This window comes from Xenopus tropicalis, chromosome 1 (genome assembly GCF_000004195.4).
Source record: "Xenopus tropicalis strain Nigerian chromosome 1, UCB_Xtro_10.0, whole genome shotgun sequence".
NCBI classification, from domain to species: domain Eukaryota; kingdom Metazoa; phylum Chordata; class Amphibia; order Anura; family Pipidae; genus Xenopus; species Xenopus tropicalis.
The window spans coordinates 27,929,142-27,949,345 of record NC_030677.2 but is presented as its reverse complement, the minus strand read 5'-3'; the positions used below and the strand labels follow the sequence as shown (position 1 = coordinate 27,949,345).

The window sequence follows — 20,204 nt, the reverse complement described above, 5'->3', positions numbered from 1 at the left end:
AAGAACATGCCAGAGAGGCTTTGTTTTAAATGGATGTCAGTATGAGAAAAAAATGTGAATTTTACCCATAAACAGTTTACATGATTGTATGTTTTAACACATTACATGCCACTGAGTGTAGATTTTTTACTACAACCAGCAATGGGGCAAGCTCAAAAGGTTCCAGAGCAATGTTGGATTCCAGTCAGAAGGGCTGCACTAACTGCATATAATTTAAAGGAAAACTATACCCCCAGAATGAATACTTAACCAACAGACAGTTTATATCATATTATGTGACCTATTAAAGAATCTCGCCAAACTGGAATATATATATCAATAAATATTGCCCTTTTACATCCTTTCCCTTGATCCACCATTTATTGATGGGATGAGCTTGTTGAGACCTACATTGTTTGGGAGACATGTCACGTTCGGCCACCTTATATTTTTGGAAGACAGAATCCCTGAGTACAATGCACGCAGAACATCGACAAAGGCAATGTCTTGTTAAATATGTATTCTTTAATGAACAATAGGATTTAGAACAACAGCCAATAAGGGGAGCACTGTGGAGATCCATAAGTGAGCAGGGCCAATGCTGTTACCCAGGGAACATTCAGGGTGGTTGGGGGAATCCACGCACTGCAAGAGTCTAACGGGTCTGTAAATAGAACACAGCACTGATCAGCACACAGTTTGTTTCCCCACAGCAGTAGCCTGACTGGTGTTAAAGGAACAGTAACACCAAAAAATGAAAGTGTATAAAAGTAACTAAAATATAATGTGCTGCTGCCCTGCACTGGTAAAAGTTGTGTGTTTACTTCAGAAAGTCTACTATAATTTATATAAATAAGCTGCTATGTAGCCATGGGGGCAGCCATTCAAAGGAGAAAAGGCACAGGCACATAACAGATAACAGATAAAACACTATTGTATTCTACAGAGCTTATCTGTTATCTGCTACGTAACCTGTGCCTTTTCTCCTTTTTTCCAGCTTGAATGGCTGCCCCCATGGCTACACAGCAGCTTATTATATAAATTATAGTAGTGTTACTGTAGCAAACACACCAGTTTTACCAGTGCAGGGCAACAGTGCATTATATTTTTATTACTTTAAAGCTCTTTCATTTTTTGGTGTTACTGTTCCTTTAATGTGTGAGAAATGCAATCACTATAGAAGCTACATGCACTAACTGCCTATCAGTATATGATTTGTCTTGATCTATGGGAGAGCTTTGCCATAAACCATGACTGTTCCACTGTAATGTAATCAGCAATAAGTACAATGTTACCAAGACAAAAGAGCTGAATAGTGATGAGCAAATTTTTTCAGCAGGCATGGTTTCACAGAGAGGCGCCTCTGCCCTTAGAGTGTGTCCTGACACGCTGAGTGCCCAGTTCAGTGGTACCAATGGGTTTGTTCTCATCCAACACTACAAGTGGTAGCTTTGGGACACAAGTGCCCTATTCACTGTCATGTTATGAGCAAAACCAACGGCTGAGCAGCGCTGCGATATGAGCTGAAGTCAGACTTGCACCATACACATCCCAGCAAGCAGGACACATGTGGGTGCATCCCTTACTGCCAGCCCTCAGTGCCATATCAGTTGGTAAGCGTGGGTTACACAAGACTTGGTGGCGCACATGTATGTTATAGAGAGAGACACTTGCCTGTAATTATCAAAGCACTTGAAAGGGAAGTTTCTTGATGCCAAGATGGTTTCTAAAACTGCAATACTGTTCTTCCCACACGAGTCTCTGAAAAAGGTAACAAAGCTGAAAGTGACTGCTCTGAAGTTGCACCTGTCAGGCCCCGGGCCCTGCAGGCAGGTACTCAGAAACTAGCTTCCCTCTTGTCATTGTCTTGTACACACACTTTTCTATCCTTTCCATTCATTTTAAATGTTTAATAACCAATAACAAAGTTACTCCTTGTATATCAGTGTTCAGATAACATGTCCGTGTATATAATAAATAGTGAGATCACTTATTCTGTCTCAGAAATTCCATTTAGCCAAGCCTTAATGAAACAACGATGTCTGATATAATTAGACGTCAAGCTGATTTAGAAGTAAGAGGCTTTTGCTGAGTCAGAGGAAAGCTTTGCTGAGCGGATATGGCTGGGTGAATATAAACGCTGATCCGTGTTTGGACAAGCGAGCGCAGCAGCCCCACACACGGGAGGGACTGACACTCTGGGCCAAAATCCAAGTACTTTTCCACTCTCTGGAGGAAATGTCAACTTTAAATGAAACTAAAGATTTCTGATTCTAATACAAGAATAAAGATCTATATATATATTAACAGCATATACATTGACTCAAGGTCCCATAGAGCTTGCTTTTATCTGAAACCCAGATCATGCACCATGGCGATCGGTCATTTAGTTTATCAGGTTTGAAAATTTCGGTCAGATGTGCATGTATTGTGTATTGGACGATATGCTTGGGGGACCTACAATGCATTTTCAGGAAATCACTTTTGTATGATTGTTGTCTGCCAACTATTTCATGTTCAGAACATTTTTTAGGGCTTTATCCTACAGTTTCACTCTGAATGTTAGCTTTAGATTGTTGCATTTAAATGTACAATCAGTATCCAAACATTTGTCGGAAGAAGACAACATCTATGGCCAGCTTATATCTCATTCAGGTGTCCATCCAGCTGGGCCTGGCTTGGGATCACTTTGGGGACTGAGCAACTCCATAGTTTATAAATGAATTCAGTAGACTCTCCAGGGAGTATGAGTCTGGGCTTGTAACTCATGTGATTAGACAGTGGCAGGGAACGTGATAATTGTATTATATCCCAACAGATATATGAATATACACTAAGTTGTCCAAAAATGTCAGGGTGTTGGTAAATGTCTTGGTTGTTTGTAAAACCCTGGGAGCAACCCAAACCCCTTCAGACGCCTCCGTCTCCCCCTCCCAAACCAAAACACTGGGGATTTAAAGAAACAGCGGCTATCACTGTTCAGGTTGGCAGGTTCAGGTACCTTTCCATGTGATCTCCCCACAGGAACGTGCTCAGGGGAAGCCGATGTGGACTTTGTGAGGTGGTACCTGCCAACCCTGCTGCCACGAAAAATGGTAGCTGCTAATAGTGTAGTTCTGGAGGGGGAAGTTTTCATTAGTTTCTACAGAGGTGCTACTAACTAATATTTCAGCCTTGTTCCCAGGTGATCTGCCCACAACCTTCCTTCTCAATTCCTTCTCAACTCCTGCAATGTGACCTTTTTATACTTGTTCCAGAATTAACTGCTTTTTAAATTGTGCGTAGTCAGTTGTCACTTACATGTCAGGTCCGCCAATTTCATCCATCACCATTATACTGATATTGGACACTCGGTCTCTTTGAAAATTTGGTATTTCAAAGTCTGCTAAAAAACTAAACACAGCCAAACAATAAGGGAAAAGCACAAATTAGGAAACATTTTCAATCGATCTCTAAAACAAGGAGTAGTCCTATTCAGCGTGGTTTTGTGTGTTTTATCTTATTTTGTATAGCTACGCTAAAGGTGCCCATACATGGGCAGATTTCAGCTACAGATTCGGGTCCTTCAGACCAATTCGCAGCATATCTGCCCCTGTATGGGCACCCCTAACAGGCCTACCCAACCTGCATTTGGCCTAAAATTGGCCAGATCTGGATCGGACAGGTCTTATTTTCCAACGGATGGGGGACCGCATTGTCTCATTGATGTGGTCCACCACTTTAATAAAATCTTTTGGCCCTAGGGCCCAAAAGACTGAATTAGCCTGATATCACACACCTTAGGTGGGCACATTGGGAGAAGATCTGCTCGTTTTGGAGACCTCACCAAACAAGCAGATCGCAGTGTGTATGGCCACCTTAAGATGGCACTGCAAAGACCAATTCCAATGAATGGTCAGATCTTGTCTGTGGACGGTACCATTTATGATTCTGCAGCCTATTGGCCCATGCATGGGACATAATGTTGGTCCTTCCCAAGTGGTATCTGATTGGTGTTCATACTGATATCAATCAGGAAGGTGGGAAAATCAAGTTTTGTATGTCTGTAGTCCCAGCCTTAAATGCCAGGAAGGCCCCCATGTCACTTTTTTGCTTAAATTGGGTAAATATCTCTCACTATGTGTGGCCTTGTTAAGAACATGCTTAATGGGAGAGAAACAGCACATACTAAGGAAGTAGTGCTGTAAATGGAGGCGATGTCTGGTCCTTGATGTCCACCCCAAACCACCCACTATACATACTATAGCTGCCTACTGAGTCTGCCACTAATCCTGTAACATTACATTAAAGTCTGGTGGAGAATGGGAAGTGTAAGAATAATGCAGGCACAGGCAAAATGCACATTTGTAAGTGTTATAATGTAAGTTACAAAGACATAGATGTACCTTGGGACTGGAAAAGCCCCGCCCAGAGTAGATCCATTCAGCATAATCTGTATTTCTCCAGAGCTGTGTTTGGCATACTGCAAAGAAAATACAGTTATTATAAAACTTTCTTTACTTACCTTTCCAAACGTATACAGTATAGACTCAACAAGATGCAAACATTCATTATCTAGACACCTGTATAGAAAACTAACCATGAGAGCATAAACATTACCAGATTATAGGCCTCATGGACCCGGAGCCGAAAATGTTGTTATTGGGTCCATTTTATACCTATATAAATCTGTGTATTCCTAATTTTTAGGGTATTTTAATACCTGTACTTTGAAAAAACCTTCTAAGGGTTCTACCTAGGGAAACCTATAGTTTGGCACCCAACACTGGGCCCCCATATTGTTTAGAGTGAGCCTCCATGATTGCTTTTTATAAAGTGCCACATATCCATACTATATAGAGTAGCAATTAAAACTAATGCAAAACCAGTTTCTGGGTCAGCAAGTTGACTCCCAGAATTAATTTGCGCCCCACAAGAAAAGAAAATTAAGAACCCAGATTTACATAATAATAGGGCTGGTCCACATACAGTGTTTTATTATTAGAGGCTTGAAGCTGAACATGCCTTCCATTTTCGAACCAACATAGTCACATAGAACCCTCACAGTTAGCACACAGCTCTCACCCATCTGAACCTACAATTACAACTGTCTGCAGTTATACATTTGTAAAATGGCTGTCACCATGTATGTCGAGCCCTCTCAAGCCTCTCCAGATCTGTAACCAGGCCCCAGAACTGAGGGGAAATAATTCCAAATGAGATTAAATAATAGCAAAAAATAAAACAAAATTCATTACAGGCACAAGAAGCAAATACTGTAACTGTATCTATTAGATTCCGCAAAGAGTGAGAACATAATCCATAATTATACATAGGGTTTCTCTTACTAGAGAAGAGCAGTAATTGCCTGAGCCCAAGCATTGCTCCACAGAGACACATAGCAGGAACAGTATTTCTGATTACTAGGGTTGCTGTGGCTCTTGCAGCTTAGGAATGTCTCCTCTGACGCAAGTACAAAGGCAGCTTGCATTAATATGGATAAATATGTGTTAAGTCTGATTGTTTTGTTTATTGTTATAGCTTAATAAAGAAGCCTGGGTTTGTGCACGCTTACTAGCATAAGGGCAGTGGCACACAATTCACTTTATTGCAGGCAGAAGAGCATGTCAGGAAGATTTGCCGCCCGTGTAGCCGAGATTTGACATGGGTGACTTTTTCCATTTTCCCATGTGCCCCTGCTCTAAGAGTTAATTTTGACCAATGTAGTTTTAACCTCCATACCATGAGTCCAGTGAAAAATGTGATTTTAACTGACTTGAATAGATACCGGCACAAGAAATAAACCTTTTTTTTTCTCTTTTTTTGCTAGTATCAGTGTCAGTATCACTTTAAGCTGACCGATACTGGCTGCCCATTCAGTCACTACTGACCATGTCGGCAGATTACTATTCTGAGTATAGGGCCATGGCCTGCACCATCTTGTGAGGTGCCGACTTCTTTTGGGTGAATGCGGTTCCATTTCTCAGGATCTACATGGGGCCCATAATGTGATCCAGCTGTTGTTCTGAGGGCTGAGATCATATTGGTTTGATTTTGTCCAGTACCTGGGTTTATAAAGCAGCCAAAGATCCAAGAAGCAAGAAGCAACAGCTTTAGAAACACCTGTACTAGTGGCTATGCAAGTGCACAAAGGTTTTGTAGTAACCAATCACAGAGCTGCTTGAAAGGGACTGGAACAAGACACTGCAGGGGTGCCATGCCGATCAATTCAAGAGGTTGTTTACCTCTGAGTTAACTTTCATTATGGTGTAGAGAGCAATAGCAATTGGTCTTCATTTTTTATTTGTGTTTTTAATTTTTTTTTTATGTTTTGTTCAGCAACTCTGCAGTTTAATATTTTAGCAGTTATCTGGTTGCTAGGGTTCAAATGACCTTGCAACCAAAGAGTGGTTTGAATGATAGTCTGGTACAGGTATCGGACCCCTTATCCGGAAACCCGTTATCCAGAAAGCTCCGAATTACGGAATGCTCGTCTCCCATAGACTCCATTTTAATCAAATAATTCAGAATTTTAAAACTGATTTCCTTTTTCTATGTAGAAATAAACAAAACCTTGTAATTGATTCCAACTAAGATATAATTAATCCTTATTGGATGCAAAACAATCCTATTGGGTTTAATTAATGTTTTATTGATTTTTTAGTAGACTTAAGGTATTGAGATCCAAATTACGGAAAGACCCATTATCCGGAATACCCTTGGTCCCGAGCATTCTAGATAATGGGTCCTATACCTGTATAAGAATAGGAGAGGACCTGAATAAAAAGTAATAATGACAATAAAATTGTAGCCTCAAGGGGTAATAATGTTTTGCTGCCGGGGTCAATGACCCCCATTTGAAAGTTAGAAAGAGTCAGAAGACAAGGCAAATTATTAAAAATCTATAAAAAATAAATGAAGAAGACCAATTGAAACTGGCCATTCTATAACACACAAAAAGTTAATGGTGAATCACCCTTTTATGTGTATTCACTTAAAAAAGCCATCCTGGTTGCAAAGAGGAGATGGGGAGGGCACTGAGGGAGTTAAAAACAGATCAACTAGACTTTAGGTAGGGGGAAGGGTTGAATTTGATGGGAATGTGTCTTTTCCACCTCAACTACTGCAATAACTACAACTGCTATATCTATCTATTAAAGAAAATAAGAAACATACAGTCACAGACGCAATCCTCCAGAATGCTTCCTGTGGGTTATTTTCACATTCTGCCGTGGTGGGACAGGAGCTGTACTCTAACCCTAAATAGAAAAAAGCTCCAAATCATATAACTGACATTAGAAATGAATTTACACGCGCTACTCTATATTAGTGACATTGAAAAGGGAAACAAACCAAAATCTTCAGAATCTTCAGCTTGCACTGCTTTACTCATCCAGTCTAATGTCACACAGCAGAGCAATGGATATTTAAGCTTGGTTAAGTGCCCTGTGGGACAATTCTATGTGAATGTGTTGGGAGAGGTTGTACTTACACCACAAAGCTTGTACCTGCCTATAACAATGCACCCAGTCACTGTTTTACACCCATTGTGCTGTAGGAATAAATCAGCAATGTTAATAACTACAAGGAAGCACATTAAAAAGAACATTACAGAAAACTCAGGGACATAATTGCCAGTGGCAGGTTTAGAAACTGCATAATGAGTTGCTCCCAAGCCGACATTCACAGCGTGTATAAAATGCGGATCATCCTCAATTAATGTGTGAAATGACAGGAGAAATAGCTCTGTCTGTGTAGCATTCAGCCATTCGGCCACTGTGGGTGGGTCACTATCACTATTTGAAAATGTGTTAGAAAAAAAAGTGCTTTAACTTATACTTATACAATTAACTACAAATAAAACAGCTAAGTACATACAAAATTGTACATTCAACGTGCAACAAACAATCCTGAAGGTTCTGTTGCTTGTGGGGGGGGGGCATATTTGTTTTAGAACATGCATACACAACAGCATCCATATTCAAGTAGGTTTCAATATACCTTATATTCTAAGGATTCAAGAAGTTAAAAAAACTAAAGGGCCCAAATGTATTTGTTTTCAAGAAAAAACCTTTTCTCCAGTTTATCAGGAGACTTTGCTCATGTCTTGCTGGGATCCAGTCAGACCAATGGAAATCTTCCTATGACTCCACTGACTTAGGAATTCTGAGCTGTTGGGAATTATTGTGTTGCTTTACCATTAAAACAGGGCGTTTTTACAATCAATGACCTTGAACCCGGTGCCCCTTTTTGCTAAAAAATGCACTGGCCCAGGGTATTTCCTTTTATGGTCCCTTTAACTATATTGAATGGTTTCTTTCACTTGTCCGGGACCATCCTGGATACTAGGAAGTGGCTGAATATGGTGGCACTGATTTATTCTCATAGAAGAGCAGCACCAACCCTGAGTCCAAGTTTAGCCATCATAATCACCAGGGGTGCCTGATAAATGGCCCCCAGGTGTTTTCACTTGTCCTTTAGAAATAATATGAGCGGTCAACATACAGGCGTTAGGATGGACTTATCTGGGAGTCCAAGTATTATATAAGACGTTGTTCTTTATTTTTGATTTACCAGCCCATTTTTATTTGGAATCTGGTTCTTAAATAATAGTATCCAGCACCTAAATAATAAAAATCACAACCTATCATTTAAATATGAGACACATCATCACCAGATATTTTATTTAGAATGAAGTTTGGTAGCAGATCTAAGAGCACTGGGTAAGCTGCTAATTACCTGGGTGACACCCACATCTCTACGTGTGCCAGAGCCCTTAATAGCACAAACCAACACAGGCCATAATGGTTGAAATCATGTCCACAATGGCCAAGAAAGAAAATATATACAGCACGACAGAACTGTTCCCATCTAATTGTAGAGATTATAGTTTATATAGAGATTATATCATAGGGGGCACACTGGCCACAGCCTGCGCCACACGATGCTAGGCACTAGCAGCACTTTTGTTTCAAAAATCAAAATGGAAACCGAAATTACAAAATCTTTGGTTACTGTATGTAAATATCACAGATTAAAAGGACAAAGAAACCAGTGGCTTGGATAGTTGACTCTACAATGAAGATGTAGATATTTTATCCAACACTGTCCATTTTGACTTGGGTGTTACCCATTATGCAGTTTTTTGACCTGAGTGTTAGTAATTATGTGAGTTTTCTCTATGGCTGTACTCTGTCTATCTGTGTCCTTCCTTGTAGGTATTTACATTAAAGCCCAACTGTTGCTGGCACAGAGTGGTGTAAAGAAGCTTCTAGGTCACCTCTTTTGAGAAAGGACAAAGGCACGGGCACAGTTACATGTAGCAGAAGCCTACAGTAATCTTCTTGGCCCAGCTGCCAGGATATTTTACAGATATAGGATTATATAACGTGGAGTTCTCAGCTTTCTGCCTGTGAAACACATCTCCCGGAGCAGCAAGAGAGCACTTATTATGTTGTACAGGTCCTTATCTTGGGATCAGATGGTAGAATATGTGAAAGGAGAGACTATAATGCAGGCAGGGGGCAGATGAGCAAGATAAGGGATGGTTACTTAGGCAGTATAGACACAATTCACGTCATCCCATTGTCTGGAACATATACTGAGAATATTGGTACTTACCTGGGGTACTGAGTGATCCGCACCAGTCTAAATTATCAACCATCCAGCCAGCTAGTGTGTCTCCCAAAGGCATGTAGCGACTGGTTTTATCCGAGTATCTATGTACCAGCTGCTTGTTATTCTCCCAGAAAACAGACTAGAGAAACATTTTAGAAAGACATTTGCGTTTACATTATACTCCTTGTGCTCGTGCTTTCCTGACAATTACTTGGGCCTAGCATTTATTTATTGCCTGGAATTTATATCATGGAATATTTTGTCCAGTGCAAGAAAAAAAATATTATTCTGGGGCCACAATCCCTGTTTTTTCAAAGGATAAGTACCGTAAGCGTTTTATTTTAAAATCTACTAAAATGACCCTTAACTGCCCCCAGAATAACATACCTTTCTCCCTGCATGCAGATTTATTTTGTTTTTCTTTTACAAGTGGCTGAACAGCAGTTCTTTTAGTTACTTCCTTGCTTTCTGAGCACTCCTTTTCACTCTGACTATGAAGACCTTAAAATGGTGCCTACTGAGCATGCTCACTGCATTTGCTCCAATTACAATCAGACATGCACAGTAGGCACCTCTTTGAGGTCATCATAGGTTGAGAGAGCAGTGCTCAGAAAGCAAAAGGGGAGGAGGAACAAAATAAATCTGAATGCAGAAAAGTATGTTATTCTGGGAGTTGTACAGAGGGAGCCCTGGTAAGGATCAATGACAACCTTCTGCCACCCCCCTCCCATGTCCCATAATAATCCCTGTTGCCATCCCCCCACTCCTCCACACTGTCATCTAGTTACAACACTGTTTCCTGGGACAATTTTTTGGGTGTGGATTTGCATCAGGGAGTAAGGTTTTGGATGAGCAATAATGGGACAGTTTTGAGAAATAGGGAAAATAGGTGAAAATTAAATACATAATTAGGGGTCCCTAACAGTTAATTAATATATAAATCACCACTCTACAAATAATATTCTGCTTCTCCATAACAAGCCAAATCCATACCTTACTTGCAGGGATGTCATGCAGTGTCAGATTAATGAACAGCTCATAATGTTCAGGTAAAACCAAACACGGGTCTTTGCCGACGAATGCCTTCTCAAATGCCTCCCATATCTCAGAGCAATTCTTTTTACTGTACAGGTACAAGTAGAATAATGGTGTTGATTGTGCACAAATGACTTGTATATTTATATAAGGTGTTTTAAAAATATATTCATATATTAAAAGGTTTACATCACCAGCTGATAGAAATGAGGTCCTACATAAACACTGAAGTGTGGCTTTGCTAATACAAATCTGGATCGGAGGCTTTGTTCTTTCTCTGCCTATGGAAATACTGCCCATCAGCCCAAAGAGCCAGAAATAGCAATTCTCATTCAACTGTTCATTAAACCTTCTCCCTTGGTCTTCACTTAACTCTGCTGGAATAGCTCTAGAACATATTGTAGTTATTTTTATGTTCATTTCAAGTTCAATACTCCTCCTTTATCCAATGTAGGAAAAATAGCATGTATGATGAGTGACACGCTAGAGCAGTGTTTGTTCAGGGCCTCTCTTAGCCATTCACCACATTACAGATATATAAAGACACTGATGTGTAGGTTATCCTGCTGTTGTTCCCAGTCTCAATATCTAAGACCTTCAGGCTGGCCTCATGAAGTATCAAGGGCAGCCAGTGTGTATTCTACCAACATTCCATCAGGCTGCCCCCATAAACTACTATTCCTATGCCTATATAAGATCTATTCTGTCTTGGTATTTGCTACAGTTGTGCATAGTGTAAACAAAATCATCCTCCATACAGAATGAAGAACTGTAATATAAGTACCATGTGTAGTGATGTAGAGATGCTACCGTAGGCGACTAATTTCTCTTAAATGCGTATGAAACTCATGGCTGGACCTAAGGGCTAGAGAGAGGACATTGATAAGGGGGCACACCAGACCTCTCTGCCTTCATCTCCCAGGAGCACACTGTGTGCTATGTATGATTAACTAATAATGTTAAATTAGATCTACGTTTGTAAAAAGAAAAAAATGCTCTCTGCCCATATTTATTTAATTACAAAGCTTACCAGAGTAACTTATAGCAACACTATGATCATTCTAGTGCAAGTAGAATAATGAAAGCAAAGCATCTGATTGGTTGATGACAGGTACAGCACTGAAGCGTATCTGCGCTTATATTAGCAACATGCCTCAGTGCTTTTCAACAATAATGCTTGAAGAAACCAGCTGTTAGAATTCAGGTGAAGCAACAGGCTATAGCATTGCATGACTTGGGACCAGCCCTCTGTCTCCATCAATTAACGTCTTTATTTGGTGGTAATACCACTTATTAAAAATGTATCACTTGGCTCTCTCTAACAAGTTGCCCCACCCGAGGCCACTGCCTTGTGGTTATGTCTATATTTGGCATTGACTTTAGATGACTATGAATTGTATACAGAGCTTTCCTTCATGGTGGTAGCCACCAATCCCTATTTTAGTTCATGTCCAACTTTTGGCCAGGGCCAACTGGATGGTCCAGTCTTTGATCAGGGCCCCCCCTAGCTCACAAAAGAGTACAGATATAAAAAACATTGTTGTATTAGTCATTAAGTAATAGTTTCAAGAATATCTAGTACAGGTATGGGACCTGTTATCCAGAATGCTCGGGACCTGGGGTTTACCGGATAAGGGATCTTTACGTAATTTGGATCTCCATAACTTAAGTCCGCTAATTATTTAAATGTTGATTAAACCCAATGGGATTGTTTTGCCTCCAATAAGGATTAATTATATCTTAGTTGGGATCAAATACAGGTACTGTTTTATTATTACAGAGAAAAGGGAATCATTTAACCATGAAATAAACCCAATAGGGCTGTTCTGCCCCCAATAAGGGGTAATTATATCTTAGTTGGGATCAAGTACAGGTACTGTTTTATTATTACAGAGAAAAGGGAATCATTTAACCATTAAATAAACCCAATAGGACTGTTCTGCCCCCAATAAGGGGTAATTATATCTTAGTTGGGATCAAGTACAAGGTTCTGTTTTATTATTACAGAGAAAAGGGAATCATTTAACCATGAAATAAACCCAATAGGACTGTTCTGCCCCCAATAAGGGGTAATTATATCTTAGTTGGGATCAAGTACAGGTACTGTTTTATTATTATAGAGAAAAAGGAAATCAATGAGTCTATGGGATGAGATGACCTTTCTGTAATTCGGAACTTTCTGGATAACGGGTTTCCGGATAACGGACCCCATACCTGTACTGCAAACACACATTCATATAGTAAGCTGGTGTTTTAGGTGTATCTAAGAGAGCAAATAACCATTTTCTGCACTCCTTAGGGCTCTGGTACACGGGGAGATTAGTCGCCCGCGGCAAAACTCCCTGCTCGCGGGCGACTAATCTCCCCGAGTTGCCTTCCCTCTGCCATCCCACCGGCGAACATGTAAGTCGCCGGCGGGATGGCAGACGCGGCGGGGCGATTTCGGGAAATCGCCGAAAAAGCCTCGCGAGTCTTTTTCGGCGATTTGCGCGAAATCGCGCCGCCGCGTCTGCCATCCCGCCGGCGACTTACATGTTCGCCGGTGGGATGGCAGAGGGAAGGCAACTCGGGGAGATTAGTCGCCCGCGAGCAGGGAGTTTTGCCGCGGGCGACTAATCTCCCCGTGTACCAGAGCCCTTACCCTTACTGACCTTCGGACTGGATTCTTCTGCTAGTGATCCAAGCCCCAGGGGTGACAGCCTGAAAGTTTGAGAACTATTGGCAGGCCAGTAAGATTTTTCAGACATTTTTCCCTCTACATATAACTGCCACTTTGCTAGAGCCCCAGGGAGATCAATTCTGCTTGCACCCTTTGAATAACATTTTACATATACAGTTGAGGAAATAATTATTTGACCCCTCACTGATTTTGTAAGTTTGTCCAATGACAAAGAAATGAAAAGTCTCAGAACAGTATCATTTCAATGGTAGGTTTATTTTAACAGTGGCAGATAGCACATCAAAAGGAAAATCGAAAAAATAACTTTAAATAAAAGATAGCAACTGATTTGCATTTCATTGAGTGAAATAAGTTTTTGAACCCCTACCAACCATTAAGAGTTCTGGCTCCCACAGAGTGGTTAGACACTTCCACTCAATTAGTCAACCTCATTAAGGACACCTGTCTTAACTAGTCACCTGTATAAAAGACACCTGTCCACAGAATCAATCAATCAAGCAGACTCCAAACTCTCCAACATGGGAAAGACCAAAGAGCTGTCCAAGGATGTCAGAGACAAAATTGTAGACCTGCACAAGGCTGGAATGGGCTACAAAACCATTAGCAAGAAGCTGGGAGAGAAGGTGACAACTGTTGGTGCGATTGTTCGAAAATGGAAGGAGCACAAAATGACCATCAATCGACCTCGCTCTGGGGCTCCACGCAAGATCTCACCTCATGGGGTGTCAATGATTCTGAGAAAGGTGAAAAAGCATCCTAGAACTACACGGGAGGAGTTAGTTAATGACCTCAAATTAGCAGGGACCACAGTCACCAAGAAAACCATTGGAAACACATTACACCGCAATGGATTAAAATCCTGCAGGGCTCGCAAGGTCCCCCTGCTCAAGAAGGCACATGTGCAGGCCCGTCTGAAGTTTGCCAATGAACACCTGAATGATTCTGTGAGTGACTGGGAGAAGGTGCTGTGGTCTGATGAGACCAAAATAGAGCTCTTTGGCATTAACTCAACTCGCTGTGTTTGGAGGAAGAAAAATGCTGCCTATGACCCCCAAAACACCGTCCCCACCGTCAAGCATGGGGGTGGAAACATTTTGCTTTGGGGGTGTTTTTCTGCTAAGGGCACAGGACAACTTATTCGCATTAACGGGAAAATGGACGGAGCCATGTATCGTGAAATCCTGAACGACAACCTCCTTCCCTCTGCCAGGAAACTGAAAATGGGTCGTGGATGGGTGTTCCAGCACGACAATGACCCAAAACATACAGCAAAGGCAACAAAGGAGTGGCTCAAGAAGAAGCACATTAAGGTCATGGAGTGGCCTAGTCAGTCTCCGGACCTTAATCCAATAGAAAACCTATGGAGGGAGCTCAAGCTCAGAGTTGCACAGAGACAGCCTCGAAACCTTAGGGATTTAGAGATGATCTGCAAAGAGGAGTGGGACCAACATTCCTCCTAAAATGTGCGCAAACTTGGTCATCAATTACAAGAAACGTTTGACCTCTGTGCTTGCAAACAAGGGTTTTTCCACTAAGTATTAAGTCTTTTTTTGTTAGAGGGTTCAAAAACTTATTTCACTCAATGAAATGCAAATCAGTTGCTATCTTTTATTTAAAGTTATTTTTTCGATTTTCCTTTTGATGTGCTATCTGCCACTGTTAAAATAAACCTACCATTGAAATGATACTGTTCTGAGACTTTTCATTTCTTTGTCATTGGACAAACTTACAAAATCAGTGAGGGGTCAAATAATTATTTCCTCCACTGTATGTATTCAGCAATAATATTGAGCATTTAGAGATCTCACCAATGCAAAATCTTATAGGTCCCTAAACTTTTGGACACAGGGCTTCCTACACCTACTGGGCTCCATTAGTGTTTGCAGGGTCTTCTGTAGTTGCCCCCCTGGATCTCATCCATATCTATCAGAAGGGCAAGGACAGGAAAATCACTTTTTGAAGTTTAGTAGAAAGAATGAAAAGAAGCTAAATATGCATGGTTACATTCAAAATCCAGTCCCTTAGCTAGATATTAGTGTTCTCCAGAGCAGTGAACAATCGGATCAGTCAATAACAACACACACCAGATGCCAGAATTTCCTTTGCTAGTTTGTTGGCTACAGGGATTGTTAGAGTTCACCATATCCCATCAGAATATCCCAAAAAACAAACAACATACCTACCTGTAAAAATATTTGTCACCAACACAAAACCTGCAGATATGTATTCCTTTAAAGTGATACTGACATGAAAAAAACTGCTTTTAAAAACATTAATGTACATTAAAAGTTGCCTATGGGTCGTGTTAATCATTTTTCACTGATAGGGCTGCTTTTGTAAGTAATTGTTACTTGAAGTCCCTAAACCTGACTGTTTAGCCAGCCTGTGACTGTCCCTTCTCAGCCTGTCAGTTATAGCTTCTAACAGGGTTGGACTGGGCTGCCGGGACACCGGGAAAAATCCCGGTGGGCCCCGGCGGCCCAGTCCGACCTTTGCAGGCGCTCCCCCTCCTGACTGTTCCTCCCCTGACGCGTTCAGTTTATACGCGCTCGGGGAGGACGTCAGGTGGGGGCCCTGCGGGGGGGTTAGGGGGGCCCCTGGGGGGGTAGGGGACACGGCTGGCTGGGGCACCTGCAGGGCCCCTGGGGTGGGCCCTGCACCCCCCAGTCCGACCCTGGCTTCTAATGCTACTGGACTCTGCTGCACAAATATGGCCGCCCCCTCATAGAGGAACATGGGGGATCAGATAGGTATTATAAAAGAATCTGGGAGTACTTTTATGGCAAAATTATAAAGCTCATTCAAAGACAATGTTATAATTAATTTAAAAGACAGGTATATTTCAGTCGTCAGTATCTTTTAATACTGGGACTGAGATCGCACCACATAAACCACACTGGGCGCGTCACTGCAGATGGTGAGGCAGAACCGGTTCTGAGGATTACATTGTCCCTCCCAATGCTCAGTGAGTGCACTGCTAGGCACACAATACACGTATCCCTTCAACCCCTCACCCCGTGACTGCTGCCTCAGCTCAAGGCATATCTTGTAAACCTGAAACTGCAGGTGATAAGGCAGTCCTCCTTCTCTGCCCACAACTCAGCTCAGGTAGAGATAGGCTGTATGTGATGGCTATTAGGTAGCAATGGACTCACCCCACCGAAGGATTCACTGTTTCAGTGTAATCGTAACACCTGCCCAGTACAATGCTTTGCAGGTTAGGGGTCGTTCCTTTTCCATTCCACTCTCTCACCGCTGCTTCTTCCAACTGCACAGCACAGATGCACAACAGGCTTCCCAGAAGGATGTGGAAAGGATTCATTGTGGGCCAACTATGTACAAATCTAGGGACAAAATATCTAAAATCTGATTTCTGTTCCTGGTTGTGTGTAGATGAATCCAGGAATAGGAAGTGTAGGCAATACAGATGCTAGCAAACTACAATTCCCAGCTTTTCAGCCCAGTTATATAGTTAAGGAATACAAAGAATACAAAACAACATTGAGCTGAATTGAAGTCTAAAGTGGTAGATCACCTGCACAAATGACAACATTATAGTTGCTTTCAAGTATTAAATTAATTATTAATTAATGTAAAAATAAATTTGTTTCCCCCTCCCCCCACACTGTTTCCCCAGAGCAGTTTAGTAAACCTGGTCCCTGAACAAACTGTTAGAATTTTACAGGGTTTTTTTTCCCCTGTCATTTCTAAGCAGCAACTAATATATCAAATTGTAAGAGCATTGTATGTGTGTGCACTTTATGTGAAAGGCCCATCAGAGCTGAAACATTATGCATTTTCCACTCTGTATTTTCACGGACAGGGAGATCCACTGCCTATCACTGCATACACAGACAATGTGGCAGAGAAATAGGATCAGCTTTTCTCCTTTGGCATATAACAACCTGTGTGCCATTAGCCTAAAGATGGCCATACACGGTGCAACTGAGAACCACATCAACAAGCTGATTCCACCCCCAATCCAACTGTCAATTTTAGGCCAGATATCGATCAGGTAGGCTGTGGGGGGTGCCCATACACAGGCAGATAAGCTACTGAATCGGATTGAAGGACCTGAATTGGCAGCTGAAATCTGCCAATTTTGTGTATTGCCACCTTAAAGGGATTCTGTCATGATTTTTATGGTATACTTTTTATTTCTAAATTACACTGTTTACATAGCAAAGAATTCACTCTACCATTTAAAACTTTATTCTTGAAGCAACAAATGTTGTAATAGTTGTACATATTGGTGTGTAGGCGCCATCTCAGTGCATTGTGCCTGAGTCTGAGCTTTCAGAAGGAGCCAGCGCTACACATTAGAACTGCTTTCAGCTAATCTATTGTTTCTCCTACTCCCATGTAACTGGAGGAGTCCCAAGCCGGACTTGGATTTCTTACTATTGAGTGCTATTCTGATACCTACTGGGAGCTGCTATCTTGCTCCCTTCCCATTGTTCTGCTGATCGGCTGCTGGGGAAAATTTCAAAATTAAATATAAAAAAATCTGTTTGTGTTTTTGAAAAACAGATTACAATGCAGGATTCTGCTGGAGAAGCAGGGGGTGGGGGGATAAAATAGCATTGTTCTTTTCCTTTATGACAAATGATTGGGTCTGCGAGGAAGTGAGGAGGAGCTTTTACTTTTCTCACTTCTGTTTCTGATACCTCAGTCAGTCTCCCTATATACGCAGGAACTGCCTCTTCTTGGTGCCAGACATGCCCAGATGATCAGTGGTAGAAATTGGCCAATCTTTCTAACCAGATCTACCCATGTATGTACAACTCGCCCAACAGCCTTAGTGCCATTTGATATATTCCTAATCTTTAAAAGGCATTCAGATATCGAAATTCTAATATTTTCTATATGTTGTTCTTAATAATGCATATGGAACATACAGATATTTTCCTGAACCATGGCTGGTGTGTTGCTGTGCTACTGTGTTTTTTTTAAAGAAAGGTATGAGACAAAGGTGTATAAAAATTATAACTGGTTTTTCTTTCAGCGCTTATTGACGTAATGAGACGTTACATTTTCTATTCAGGTACAATTACAAGAAAGCTCTAATGACAAACTTAGTTTAAAAACTTAACCACTAATCCTAAAATCCTCCAGGAAATTATCAGATGGGATCGCAGCAAAGTGAAAATCAAAGTGCAGCTCTTCTGTGCGGCTGCCTAGAATTACATAGAATTACAGACTAGTACCAGGGACAAGGGCTAGATTAGGGCAACATATGCCCAGAACAGAGCGGCATCACTCACCACAATTCCTTAGCTGTTAATCGTCATTCAGAGTGCCAAGACTTACTATGAAGTAAGACAATGTTGTTCTTGTACAGAGAAACCCCTGTAACTGCACTTTGATCCCCTCCGGCTGCCTAAAGGAATGATTCACACATGCCAGAATCAGATTATTTAAAGGTATACCATCTTGACAATTTTATTTAAAGGTAAACCATCTTGCCAATTTATAGCACTTGCTGTAACATTATATGACAGCACAGATACAAGTGCATTCTGAATCAGCCCTGTAACATTAGTCTGTATGACAGATGTAACCTCACTTCTTCTTATACTGAGCATGTGCAGTGCCAGTGGCGCTCAAAATGTAGCCTAACTAGGTCAGGAGATGGGCAGCTACTGTGACCAGTTAGGACTAGGGTTGAGATCAAGCCGCTATTTGACCAGCCTAGCTGGCGATTCTAGTGCCAGTATTACAAATTTACCAGCAATATATAAGGATGGCAGCCCTACCTATAAATCCTGTCCTTCCCTGACTCTTTCCCTATGTAGCCCACCCATTTTCCCACCCTGTGATATCACTGCTTGCCAGTATTCACTGTAAAAAAAAGGTGGCAACCCAAGCTAGGACAGCATGGATCATTACAGTTATAAGGCTGTTGGGCCTCAGGCCTGGAACAGTAAGTTCAGTATATAAAAGAATTTCTAGCAATACAGTAAAAGCCCTATTTTAATTCTGTCAAATGTAAAATCAGGGAAATGGTTTAAAGTAGAGGATATAAGTACAGGAGCCAAATTTGCTTTGCAATAGAGTTCTTCACCCTGCTACTGGCTCAACTTCAAGCAGTTTAGCATTAATCTATAGGATATGTGGACGGCATTTGCAGGATCCCTTTGAAAGTTTCATGCACAACCTAACACTACAGGACTGGGTGCAAAAATGACACCTGGCCCATTCATCCACCTAACCAAAATGTCAGTTTAGGGTTCTGGTATCTCCTGCAGGCACCATGGGTTGGGCTGGCACCATGGGTCGGGCTGGCACCCCCCCCCCCCCCTCCTCTTTCTGGTAATTACCCAAGTGTTTACAGAGAACAAAAATACATTTTTAGGAAAACGAGAAAAAAATAATTAAAATGCAGGAAAATGTGATGTAAAATTTAGGTGAATTGGAACTGGTAGGACTGGAAAAAAAAATAAGAAAATTTTAAATTGTGGTTAAGAAGGGAACGTAAAGTTGTAAGTTGTAAAGTTAAGGTTTGCCTGTATTGTTTATTTAAGCTTTACTTCTCCTTCTTTAGTAACACTGGCATCAATTAGTGTTTTCACTTTTTCTGTAAAAAATATACAATCTTTCCTGCTTATAAATAACACTTGCATTAGTATCCGCCTCATGTTAATACTGTTAATTGAGCATTTAGAAACACTGAAAACGACCCACTCTTTGCAAAATAAAACATAAATCCTCATTGTAAAAATAAATGTGATACATTTTCAACTAAAATGTTTAGAGCTGCTACGTGTGCCTTTGGGTTTGAAAAATGGTTTTGTCCCAACAGGCGGAGATCGCTCAGCGCATGCGCAGGACCGTGAGGCTTGTCACTTTTACGAGCGTTACTTATATAGTGACCGAGAAAGTAGCATTGCGCATGCGCATTGAAGCTACGGTG

At 41.2% G+C, this 20,204-nt stretch overlaps 1 protein-coding gene across 1 annotated transcript; it reads right to left on the bottom strand.

Annotated features, from left to right (window-relative positions):
* Positions 1-484: 484 nt before the first annotated feature.
* On the bottom strand, positions 485-18,660 carry LOC101733556 (ADP-ribosyl cyclase/cyclic ADP-ribose hydrolase 2). The gene is made up of 9 exons (XM_004911233.3): positions 18,556-18,660; positions 16,447-16,635; positions 10,570-10,699; positions 9,580-9,715; positions 7,135-7,217; positions 4,365-4,441; positions 3,280-3,372; positions 1,654-1,740; positions 485-643 (listed from the first exon to the last, which is right to left on the bottom strand). The coding sequence occupies exons 2-9, from the start codon at positions 16,611-16,613 to the stop codon at positions 505-507; spliced, it is 912 nt and encodes a 303-aa protein (XP_004911290.1). The 5' UTR covers positions 16,614-16,635; positions 18,556-18,660; the 3' UTR covers positions 485-504.
* Positions 18,661-20,204: the final 1,544 nt, after the last annotated feature.

Coding starts and splice junctions, on each gene's coding strand:
- LOC101733556 (XM_004911233.3), bottom strand. CDS start 16,613: ATGAATCCTTTCCACATCCTTCTGGGAAGCCTGTTGTGCATCTGTGCT. Junction 10,700..16,446: donor ACAGTGAATCCTTCGGTGGG/GTGAGTCCATTG, acceptor GTACCTGTACAG/TAAAAAGAATTGCTCTGAGA. Junction 7,218..9,579: donor CGGATCACTCAGTACCCCAG/GTAAGTACCAAT, acceptor TTTTCTATTTAG/GGTTAGAGTACAGCTCCTGT.